Source organism: Monodelphis domestica, chromosome 6 (assembly GCF_027887165.1).
Source record: "Monodelphis domestica isolate mMonDom1 chromosome 6, mMonDom1.pri, whole genome shotgun sequence".
Classification (NCBI taxonomy): Eukaryota; Metazoa; Chordata; class Mammalia; order Didelphimorphia; family Didelphidae; genus Monodelphis; species Monodelphis domestica.
In genome coordinates, this window is record NC_077232.1 from 65,478,393 (window position 1) to 65,490,602 (window position 12,210).

At 42.8% G+C, this 12,210-nt stretch overlaps 1 protein-coding gene across 2 annotated transcripts; it reads left to right on the top strand.

Annotated features, from left to right (window-relative positions):
* Positions 1-335: 335 nt before the first annotated feature.
* LOC100029093 (calcitonin gene-related peptide) lies at positions 336-8,332 on the top strand. 2 transcript variants are annotated; one of them, XM_007497040.3, is made up of 6 exons: positions 336-441; positions 2,275-2,572; positions 4,525-4,618; positions 4,704-4,838; positions 7,421-7,599; positions 8,093-8,332. In XM_007497040.3, the coding sequence occupies exons 3-5, from the start codon at positions 4,533-4,535 to the stop codon at positions 7,572-7,574; spliced, it is 375 nt and encodes a 124-aa protein (XP_007497102.1). In that variant the 5' UTR covers positions 336-441; positions 2,275-2,572; positions 4,525-4,532; the 3' UTR covers positions 7,575-7,599; positions 8,093-8,332. The 2 variants fall into 2 exon arrangements, with proteins under 2 accessions (XP_007497102.1, XP_001378944.2); XM_001378907.5 differs by lacking the exons at positions 7,421-7,599; positions 8,093-8,332 and adding an exon at positions 5,927-6,540.
* The last annotated feature ends 3,878 nt before the right edge of the window (positions 8,333-12,210 follow it).

A 12,210-nucleotide genomic window follows, 5' to 3' on the forward strand; every position in this document is an offset into this window, starting at 1 on the left:
CACTTGCATGGAAGCCGTTCATCACTTTAGGCAGATTAGAGCCTGGCAGGGCGCTGGACCGGTAGGGGATCACAGTGAGAAATCGCAGAGGAGCAACAGAGGAACATTTCCTGCCCTACAGGGCAGCACTGCCAAGAGATCCTCTTCGGCATTCGGCAGCGATTCCAACCGAAGGCTCCCAGGCTCCTGTGACGGACAAAGAAGCAGTGAGAGCTCTCAGGCCCGAGCTGGAGGTAGAGGTAGGGGTGGGAGTCGAGGATGGATAGGGAGAGTGAAGCAGCTTCAACCCAGGAGGGCTCCCGGGAGCTGCTGAAACAATGCCGGTCTTTTCTGCCAGGGACCCCACCATCTCAGAGGTTGGGAAAGGGACGGCTGCCTGCGCTCAGTCCTGTGATAACTAGCCTTACCTTGACTCCAATCCTCCCTGGAGCCCAGAGGAAGGTAAAAACAAGTCAGGGAACCCGGAAAGCTGGAGGGATTAGAGAGGCTACATCAAGGGACGGTTTGGTTCTGTTTGCCAGTCAAAGCTAGTGCTCTTGGAGACTTAGCCCTCTGAATTCGGGGTGATTGGCACTTGACACCATATTCCCAAACTTCCCAAGAACAGATTAGACAACGGGCTGGTTTCTCTTTTTCTTTTTCTCCCTGGGATGACTGACTGCCCTCTCCAGAGTAGGAGCCCTTATGCACGACTCCCCTGCAAAGGCACCAATAGCTTTCCAAAGGAGCATCCCAAGCTGGAGGTTGGAAGTCACTAACCTGGAGGAAGATGACTCTGGAAGGGGAAGGGAACAAGTTCTTTTCTTTCTTTCTTTCTTTCTTTCTTTCTTTCTTTCTTTCTTTCTTTCTTTCTTTCTTTCTTTCTTTCTTTCTTTCTTTCTTTCTTTCTTTCTTTCTTTCTTTCTTTCTTTCTTTCTTTCTTTCTTTCTTTCTTTCTTTCTTTCTTTCTTTCTTTCTTTCTTTCTTTCTTTCTTTCTTTCTTTCTTTCTTTCTTTCTTTCTTTCTTTCTTTCTTTCTTTCTTTCTTTCTTTCTTTCTTTCTTCCTTTCTTTCTTCCTTTCTTCCTTTCTTTCTTCCTTCCTTCCTTTCTTTCTAGAAACCAGAGACTTGCAGTGGCAGCTATAGGTCAAAAGGCCCAGACAATTCTCCTTAAGACTTAGTCCAGTCTGATTGAGTTCTCCAATACTTTGGGTGTCTGTGTCAGAGTCTGTTCCTTTGCTCTCCTCCCTCTGAGTGGGTCTGGATGTGCTGAAGAGCCCTGGAACTAGGAGATCTGGATTCTACCTTGCCACAATTAGAAATGTGACCTTGTTCAAGCCACTTAAAAGCTCTGCATTTTGCCTACACCTGTACAAGGAGGCAGTTGGTTCAGATAAATTCTGAGGTTCTTTTGAATCTCTTGACCTTCACAGGGTCTGACCTGCTCTGGAAAGGCATGAGTGCCCACTGAGGTTTAGGGAGTCTCACCTTGACTCCTTGGCTTCCCAAAGTCAAGTTTCTTTTTGAATTCTTTAGATACTCTTCCCCTGCACTCTAGACCAGCTAGACTCTCCATTAACCAATTAAAAGGGGAAGGGAAGTATAGGCACAAATAAACACTTTAGTCAATAGTAGTTGGTGCTCATGATTCCATGGAAGTTACAAGAATCCTTGTATAGACCAACTATGATAATGATGGTGATGGTGGTTATAAGAGTGTCAGACTCACAACATGGGAGGTGAGCTAGTACAGTTTTCCTTGTTCATTCAGGTCTCCCTACCACATTCTCCCTAACTGGTAGCTATCTAGTCATAGACTGTCAACCTATATCAAACATAGTGTCAACCACAAGAGCCACTGGAGATCATTAGGCAAAGAATGTTTCCAGTTGCCAAGGATTCTGGCTGCCTTAGGCTGGCTTTGGGGAGTGCTGCTCTGTGCCCAGTCCCTGATGTTATTGGTAGGCCGCTCTACCCACAGAGTTAGGAGAGGTGGAGGTTAGAATTTACTTCCACACAAGATCCCCTTGCAATGCATAGCTTTTTGCTGTGGATGTCACTTGAATTGAGACCTATATCATTCTGCCTTATGAAGTGTTCATCCAAAGAGATGTGGCTCTCACCTTGTCTCAGGAGGCCAGGAAAGTGTATCTTTCCATTACTGATGACGTCAAACAATTTCCCTTACTTTTAATTAATTAGCTTTTCCTCTTCTCTTTCCCTATTTTTCTTATCTTCTTCCATCCCCCCTTCTCTCTCTCTTTTTTCATTGCAATGACCTCAATGCAAATGTAAGCCTATGAATGAAGAGATGCCTGGCACGTTTTGTGAATGGGATACTGGAATGACTGGAGGCTGACGTAATTTGAGCACCTAGGCTTTCAAGTCCTACCTCAGATTGGGTGGATTGGTCAAGAGGCTTTCTGATTGGCTGGCAAGAGCTTTTCAACCGCCTACACTCATCTGCCTGGCGGTAGATATAAACCATGAAGGCTTCAGCATTGGACAGCAACAGGATTAGAAGCTCAACTCCAGCAGAAACCTGCCTCTCAGCTACCAGGGCTGCAGTTCTTCAGGAAACCTTGCTTCCCCAGGTAAGGTAATTTTTTTTCTCTAAGCTAAAATTGTGTGTATTACTTCTGGATATATGTGAAATCTTTTCAGAAGTGCTAGCCTCCATTGTGCTTTTTTGTTCTTTCTTCAACTTGGCGTTTTTCTCCTTTTTTAAAATCTCTGCTGTTCTATAGAAATGCTCAGACAATATTTAATTTTGGAGAAGATTGCTGTACTTATGAGATTCAAAAGGAAAAAAAAATTTCCCCGAAGGGATAGACTGTTAGTAAGATATTCTACTTTACCACCTGTGGCTTGACTACTGTGCTACCTGTGGCTTTAAGAACTACCCCCAGGAGCCCTCTTTCCTTAATGATCTTATCTTTCACTGTAAGAAAACATTGGATTATATCAATTTAGTCTGAGCAAGCATCTTCAAAATAATAATGTATTTGCATTGAATTGCATTTGAGTGAGCAAAAAAGCAACTTCTATTTCTGATGGCTGAGAGAATTTAGCAGTCCAAACCATGAAGGTCTCAGAGAGATGCCTTTGCTAGGAGTCCAAATAGCTAGCTGATTTTCCAGGCACCTCCAACCAAGGTATCTGTGTTCATAATTATTTGATTGTGATTTGATGTGATTCTTAATGATCTGATTAGAAACAAATTTAGCCTTAAGTCTCTGGAAACTAATTTTACGGATGTTATTTGGAAAAAGGGGAACGCCATGGTTATTAACAATTCCTTGAGCCTTTAGTGCTTGCTTTAAAAATATTTTCTCAGCTTTAACATGTTCTAGAAATAATTTTGTTTGAAAAATCTTTGTTCTTAAATAAAAGCCTATCGGAGGTATAACCAATCAGCTTGAATTAATTTATTTAATCTGTATGTAACGTATTCTTCCTTTGTGCATTTTCCTGGGGCTAGCAATATTTATTTCTAAGTGAAAATGGAAAGATGTAAAGATGATTATTAAATGGAATAATATTTTCCAAATACAATTCCTCACAGAAGATAGATTCAAGACTCCTATTTAAGAAAGTCAGGGCAAGTCTTTAATAATTGGCCATTGAGGGCACCTTTTGAAATCAGTGCAGAGGGGAAACTAGATGGCTCAGTGGAGAGAGTCAGGCCTGGAATTGGAAGGGCCTGAGTTCAAATCTAGCCTTAGACACTTCCTAGCTGTGTGACCTCAGGTAAATCACTTAACCCCAATTGCCTAGCCCTTACTGCTCTTCTGTCTTAGAATGGATACTTGTGTAGATTTTAAGACAGAAGGAAAGGTTTAAAAAAATCAGTGCACAGAACAAATTGACCCTCCTTCCTATAAAGGTAAGGAATTCTCTCACAGCTAATAAACAACTTCTTATTCCTCATTCCTTTAGAGTTTCTTAAAGAGAAAGTCTTACAAGACTTGCTGGACCTCCCTGTTTTCTGAAACTTGGTGCCTGGCCATTGGCAGTGATTATACCAATCAGGACAAAGAGAGATGCCCAGCAGGGAGTGATGCCTTCTTGACTCTAATGAGACTCCTTCCCATTTCTATAACACTTCCCAGTTTCCAAAACAATTTTACAGTCTTTAGTTAATTTGATTAGCCTTTTTGACAATAGAAAGGGCAGGGCTTATTGTTCTCATTCTAGAAAAGGTAAAAGGAACTGAGGCTTTCAGAGGTGGTGGCTCATTGGAGAGCGTTCAGGGAGAACCAGGACTAGAACATAGGTCTCTTCATGCCCAGCTCACTGCTCTTTCCTTTTTGGTTTGGACATAGTTGTTTACATGCCTCCTCATTAGAATATATGCTCCTTGAGGGCAGGAACCATACTTTTGCCTTTATATTTCTAGCACTTGGAAAATGATGAGTGTTTAACAGTTGCTTTTCTACTTGTCCTGGAAGCCTCTCGATGGAAAAAAAAAGTGTGAAGTAAAGATTGGAGTTTTGGTATTAGAATGATCTGAAGCAAAGGTTTCTATTTGTCTCTTGCTCCACAGAGGACGAGATGATCCTCCTAAAGCTCTCTTCCTTCTTGGCTTTCTTTGCCTTGGTTGTGTGCCAGATGGACAGCCTCCAGGCTGCTCCATTCAGGTAAGAGGGAGCCCCACCCCAGAAGTGCTCCTGGGGAGGGGTGCTCTCCAATGGCCTCTGCTGTAGGAGTTCCCTTTCCCCGTAGGCCTGGTTTTGAGTCTGCCATGCCAGACCACGTGACTCTCAGTGATGATGAAGCTCGGCACCTGCTGAATGCTTTGGTGAAGGAGTTTGTGCAGATGAAAGCTGACGAGCTGGATCAGGTGACTGAGGACAACAGGTAAGGTTTACCATCATAGGAGCAGACAAAACCAGTCAGGTGGGGGCTGGCCTCTCCACCTGCCACAGACCTGAACTCTGATGCTTAACTTTTTCCCCCTGCTAACACAAGGGAGTTAATTTATTTTCCAAGCCAATGTACAATGATGATGGTTACAAAAGAACACATCTGGCCAGAAGTTGCCTTAGGCTGTCCTTGTTATCCAGGGGATAGGGACCAGCTGTTCTAGGTATCTACTGAAGGTAGTGGAAGAGTTGGCTGGCTCTAACTGCAGTCTGGGAAATGGAGGCCAGGTCCAAAGCAGCTCTTCATGGCTGTGAGAGTTGTTAGGAACTAGAACTAGACATTCTGCTCATCTTTTTTTCCTGGGATACATGAATTGAAGGCTCCCTCCCTTACCTACAAGAGCTGGTTTAGGTGTGATCAACATGAAGGCTGGGGGATGGACACTTTGACCTGACAGGAGCCCCCCCGACCATTCCCACCCCTTCAACATTCTTCCAGTTATCTTTTTGTGATTCTTAATGACATTCCAAAAAAATGTCCCTAGAGGGTGAGTTGGACTTGGCAAAGAAAGGATGACATTAAAATTTAGCAGTTTCTCAAGGTATGTTTGTAGATCAGACCCAGAAGTTGCTCCTAGATTCTCTGTTGCAATTGTGCATGCTGCCTAGAGGCATGGAGTCCAGATCCAGTTCCCCTGTTCCTCCTTTCTCAGCATCCTCCAGGCCAGAGGCATGTGAGCCCTTTGCATCCTCTTAGATGAACTCCTGCTGCTTAGCATGATGGGCTGACCAGCACGCTGAATGCTTTAGACTTAGAGAGAACCTTCAGTGACAGTGCTAGGTCAATTGCGTACCCCTTTCTTTTTCAAATGGCATCATCCCCCCCACGGACTATGTTCTCTTAACTCTGAGTATATGGTCTCTCTCTACAATCCCGTCCCCCAACTCCTTTGGTTCTGCCCCCCCCCCCCCCGCCTTCAAACAACCCTGGTCCCTGGTCCTTTGCATGAAATCAGTCTAAGCCTAGTGTGCAAATGCCTGTTATCATTGCATGTTACCTTCTGGCATGTTTTTTCCCTGCAGCCTGAACAGACCTAGATCTAAGCGGTGCAGTAATCTGAGTACCTGTTTGCTGGGCAAGCTCTCGCAGGAACTGCACAGGCTGCAGACTTACACTCGAACTGACGTCGGGGCCCGAACTCCTGGCAAGAAACGAGATGTTCTGAGCGACCTGGAGAATGACCGTTATGCCAACTATGAGGATGCCCTGGGGAGCAACTAGACTCGCTTGGCTTTCTGCCTTTCCCTGTGTCATCTTCTTAACTTCCTTTCTAATTTCCTTCCTCCTTAACTTGCTTCCTTTCGGGCTTTACCTTGATGCATGTATTATTATTTTTCTAACCCATGATTGCTGATTCTGCTGTGTTCATTAGATATAACTGCCGACAGAGAATGTTTGAGACTCTGAAGGGAGAAGGGCAAAGATTATGCACAGAGCAGTCCAGGTTGTGTGTGTGGGGAGCATTCAGACTTCTATCTAATGGGTGAATCAATTGAAAGAGCTACTAGAGGGTACCACTCGTTGTCTAGGACCTTTCCCTTCCAAAGGACACTCTCCGGTTCAGGTTGCCAAGTGTACCCATGAGCACAGCTGCCATGCTTAGCCATGTTGAATAAACCTATTTTTTTGAAAAGGCTCTGAAATGTCAAGATGATTGCTTTGGTCTTACTCCCTTTCCCCCTCCCCCTTGAATCCTATCATCTCATCAAGGGTTAGACTTGAGGGGATTCAGAGTTAGTCTGAGTTCCTGTAGGACGGAACACAGTTTTTGGCCATGAGCTTTTTTCTGTAGCACCACCATTGGGATGTTCCTGGGCTATAGAAAAGGTAAGCAAGCACTCATTCATTGAAAGGTGATCCACAGCGATCTCTGGGGTTCTGGGGACTCTTTCAGGTAAGCCCTTTCCCTTGTGGTGTGTGGCTAGGGGTGTGGCCCTGGGGAAGTCACCAGGGAGGCTGAATGAGGTCAATCATCCTGTACTCTCCTGGCTCTGGGCTGTAACAGGAGCTGAGCATGTTTATTATGGAAAGGATAGGAAGGAGGGACATGCCAGGGTGTTCGAATCAACTAGAAATAGACTGGTATATGTGACCCAGCAGTGGTATCAGAGACTCCCCTTCTGATTCTCTTACAATGGCTAATAGGTCTTTGCTGGGCATAGGTTCTTGGAGAAGGGTTGGGTGGAGGGGAAGGATGGCAATCCATGGCGAACCCAGCAAAGAGAAATTTTAGCATGTGACTGATGGTTGATTTAAAGGAGATTTTAAAGTTTTCACTGTAGAATCCCTAAAAATTTATGGGATGGGCTGGAGGGAACAGCTTTCTTCTTCATGGTTCTTATTATCGTCTTTGCTGCTGGTAACTGAGTTAAAAACCATCCCTACTGTTATGTGTTGTTTTGCCAGTGAGTAGCTTCATCCCATCCTTGTGTCTGCATCTGCCAATAGCAAGCCTCAAATGGGATCCTATTAGGAGAGTCTGGCACCTAACGTTTCTTTTCCCTTCTGAAAACCAGTGTCACTGCTCAGAAACGAGGCTGCAACACTGCCACCTGCGTGACCCACCGGTTAGCCGATTTCCTAAGCAGGTCTGGAGGAGTGGCCAAGAGTGACTTTGTACCAACCAATGTTGGGGCTAAAGCATTTGGCAGACGGCGGAGGGACATCTAGGCATTGGGCTGAACCCAGGAGGATGGTGAGTGCTAAGGTCATGGCAGCTTCACTTGCAGGGAGTCTCCTTATGCTGGCATTTCTTAGTATTACAGGATCCAAAGGTAGAAGACAACTTAGAGGTCATTTAGTAAAACCTGTTCATTTTATAGAAGAGACTGAGCCACAAGAGTTTAAGTGACTTGCTCAGTGTCACATTGGTAGTATCTAGAACCAGGATGTTTGATTCCAGAGCCTCTGATTCCAAATCCATCATCTCTTTCCACCATACCATGGCTACTCCTTGCCTGCACAGGGCTGAGGAAGGCGAGGAGGGTGGGAAGACTGGGCTGGATGTCCACTAAAGTTTCTGCCAATTCTGCATTCTTTTCCAGTCTAATTTTATTCCAAACCCATAGGTTATTATTGCTAGAACAGTATTTTCAAAAATGAGATTTGCTCCTTCCAAGTCCTCGAGAGGAGAGGAAGCTATTGGGTCAGTGATTGCAGGCTCGTAACCAGTGTTTGTTCTCTTCCAGATCGTGGAGAAACTGAATCTCCGTGGCTAACTTAATTTTTAATGAAAGCAACTTTCCTCCATGAAGCTCGAAGGCCAAGTGGATACCCTGAGTTTTTTGCCTCCTCCTAGAGATGGATGAATATTTTTCTTTGTTCAAAACTGCTGTCATGTATAATATGAAATGAGCTAATTCTGGTTAATTATTGTACATTCTTTTTTATATGCAATTCTATTTCAAATAAAACATCATAGCAGCTTGTACTGTTGGTCTCTTAGCTCTCAGGGTCTCAGCAGAGATTACTGATCCCTGGAACCCCTAGAGGAAAGCATCTCCCAGGAAACATAAGCTCTCTCTGTTGGAACATGGGGATGGGCTAAGCCTTCATGTAGGGTCAACAAGCGATGGGTTTTATAGCATGTTTGAGAAAGCAATCTTGTTTGGTGTTTGCGCCACAGCAAGGTTTAAAATAAAGGTCAGATATTTCACATGAACTTGGATGAAGCCCTCAATTTCCCGTTTATGACTATTTCAGGGGTGGTTTGTCTCAAGGGAGTCTTCTTCCTCCCAGGTGCTCTTTAGTGATCACAAATCTCTGCCTCTGCCTTTGGCAGAGGGAGTGGGATCCACAGGTTTAAGGGAAAACTCATCTTACCTGAAACAATTCTTCTGGCCCATTTTATTTGAAAGAAGCCACTCCCAACCCACAATGGCTGCATTCCCTTTGTAATGCCCTTCTTTCTCATGCTCCTCCTTCCCCATCCCTGTTCTCTGTCCTTCATGGTACAGTGAAAACATAGACTGGGGGGAAAGGGGGTGTCATCCTAGTTTCAATGCTTATTAGTTGTATTACCCTGGACTCTCCAGAAATGATTTTGGAAATAGGGACAATACTATTTATAGTATCTCCTCTCTAAGGATGTTATGAGGAAAGCACTCTAGAATCTTTAAAGTTTATAGAAATGGGCATCCTTATATTTATTATACCCACCTGCCATTTCTGCATATGTGTTTCCAGGGCCCATGATTACCTACCCAGATATCCCCTCTGGTCTCCAAAGGCATTTAGGAATACTCCAAAGCCTTGGGTGTGTAGGGAGGATCAGAATGTCAGAGCTGGAAGAGATCATAGAAACAATATAGACCAATGCCCTTATTTTACAAAGGGGGAAACCAAGGCCCAAGTTTGGCTAAGTTCATGCAGAAAGTTGGAGGCAGAGCAAGGTGCACCACTGATTTTCAAGGCACTTCTCTGATACACCATGATAATGAAGAGAAAGAGAGGGAGGTTTTGGCTACCTGACCAAGAGGAGAGATAATAATGGTAGGTACAGAGAGATTCTTCCCTGGTGGTTTATCCCCACTTTGATTATTGGAACCTCTCAGGAATTCTGGGCTAGTCTTCTGCCAGTGCACTACTGCTTGGCATAGATTCATAGAATACTAGAATCTCAAAGTTGTAAAGGGCAGCATTTTTGACTGGGATCATCTAATCTGTTCTTGAATACTTTTGGTGATGGGGAACTCCCTACTTCACATTGCATTCTTTTCCCATTTCCCCCTAATTGTTAGGAAGTTATTATAGTAAATCAACATTGGAAGTCAAAGAACCACAGGGGCAGGGATGAGAGATGGTAGGGAAAAGAGATGGGTGAAGGGGGAGGGAGGAAACAGAAACAATATAACAAAGGCCAGACTATGCCCTTTGCTAGTCCTCAGATGAATAGTATTAATGTCAGAGCCTTGAGGTCAACTTCAACTGCTCCTTCATCATCTGTATCCTAATTTGTTCATTTTTCAATGGTATGCCCTTGTTTCCATTCTTATTGTCTTAACTTCAGGGGAAATAGCAAAATAAACTGACTTGGGAGGTGAGAAAGCCTGGGTTCTAATCCCAGCCCAGCCACTTATGACTTTGGATAAGTTCATACCCCCTTTTGAGCCTCCATTTCCTTACCTTTAAAATGAAAAATTAGATATGATTTGATACAACAATTTTTAATTTAAATATGTGCTGTGTGCAGGATACTGGGCTGAGCACTGAGCTGGAGGGTTTCTCAATTCCCATTCTGCTGCCAGACTCTACAAAATGGCTTCAGAGGACTTAATGTTGGGAGTGTTGAGATAATCTGGTGTAACCCCTTACTCAGTGCAAGAATCCTTCCTACAATATTCTGGACAAAGATGTTTCCCAGCTTTTTCTTGAGCACTTCCACTGGCAGGGAACTCACTATCAATAGGCTACCCATTTCTTTATCAAGCAGCTTAATTGGAAATTCTCCCTTTGATTGGCTTGAATCTATTTCCCTGTGATTTGTCCCCACTGGTTCTAGTTCTGCCCCCTTCAGTCACCCAGAACAAATTCCTCCTTCTTTCCCCTCCGTCTCACCCTCACCCTCACTCTCACCATCATTACCACCACCACCACTACCACCATCATCAATGCTCTGATAATGTTAACCAAATTAATAACTGGTTTTCATGTTAAATATTCAAAGCTTTACATGCACCATCTCATCGGAGCTTCAGAACAATTCCATCAGGTGGGATAGATGAGGAAATTGAAAAAAACACATAGCTCAAGTGACTTGTCTGTGGTTCACAACTAGTAAATGTCAGTGGGATTTGGAACCCAGGATTCCTGACTCTAGGTCCAGTCTTCTTTCTGTATACCTTTCTTCTATTTAGGTGGTTCATAATTAAATGGACTTGGGGGGCTGTTTTTTCATTTTTGTCTTTGTTTCTCCAGAGCTTTGAACCATCCCTTGCCTAAAGTAGGCACCTAAGAAATGCTTTTTTTTTTTTAAACCCTTACCTTCCATTTTGAAATCAATACTGTGTATTGGTTCCAGGGCAGAAGAGTGGTAAGGGCTAGGCAATGGGGGTTAAGTGACTTGCCCCGGGTCACACTGCTGGGAAGTGTCTAAGGCCAGATTTGAACTCAGGACCTCCCATCTCTGGGTCTGACTCTCAATCCACTGAGCCACCCAGCTGCCCCCAAGAAATGCTTTTTTGAATTAAAATGATGTGCTAATTTTGAAATCATGTAAACCAAAATCAAATGAAATTGACTTATATATTAAGTTTGTAGTCTACTAGGAATCCTGGGACATTTTCACAAGAATCTCTATTAAGCTATGCTCTCTTGTGCTATCCTTGTGCAACTGATTTTTTTTCAAAATTGATATTTAGGCTTAAATTGACTTATTATTATTATTTTTTACCTTGCTAGCATTTCAAATTCCTTTCCTGTCAAATGCTTTTTGATTCCATTAGTTTGTGAGCTCCTTGAGAGCAGGGACTCTCTTTTGCTTCTTTTTATGTCTCCAGAGCTTATATTACTTTTATACTACAAGTATTACATATCACAATATATGGCATATTTTTTATAATACAAGTATTACTGTTATACAACAAGTATTACATATCATAATATATGGTATATTTCTTATAATACAAGTATTACTTTTATACTACAAGTATTAACATATTTTATAATACAAGTATTACTTTTATAAGACAAATATTACATATCATAATATATGGTATATTTTTTATAATACAAGTATTACTTTTATTATACAAGTATTACATATTTTATAATACAAGTATTACTTTTATAAGACAAATATTACATATCATAATATGGTATATACATGGTATATTATGATATGTATTATTTGTCTTATAAAAGTAATATATTATGATGTCTAGCATATGTTCATATATTCTTGAATAAATGTTTATTGACTGCCTAACTGAATCCTGGTTGTGCCAACCCACAAATTACTTTTCTGTAACAGCTTCGTGTCATATGGAAATTGGATAGATGTTACCTTCTCTGTCTTCATCCAAGTAATTGAGAAGAATGTTAAAGGGCACTGTACCCAGAATGGGTCCTTGAGGCAGGCTATCAGAGACCTCTGTCCAAGTTGACTCTGGTATATTAAAAGCAGCCTATAATCTTTTCTCTATGAACCAGTGTACAATTGCATCCCGCCCAAATCTCTCCCGATTGCCCATAAGGATGCCACAGGATGCTGTCAAAGGCTTTGCTGAAATCCAGATCCCCGGTATCTAGAACATTCCCCTGATCTCTCAGGCCAGTAACCTTATTAGGAAAGGAAATGAGGTTAATC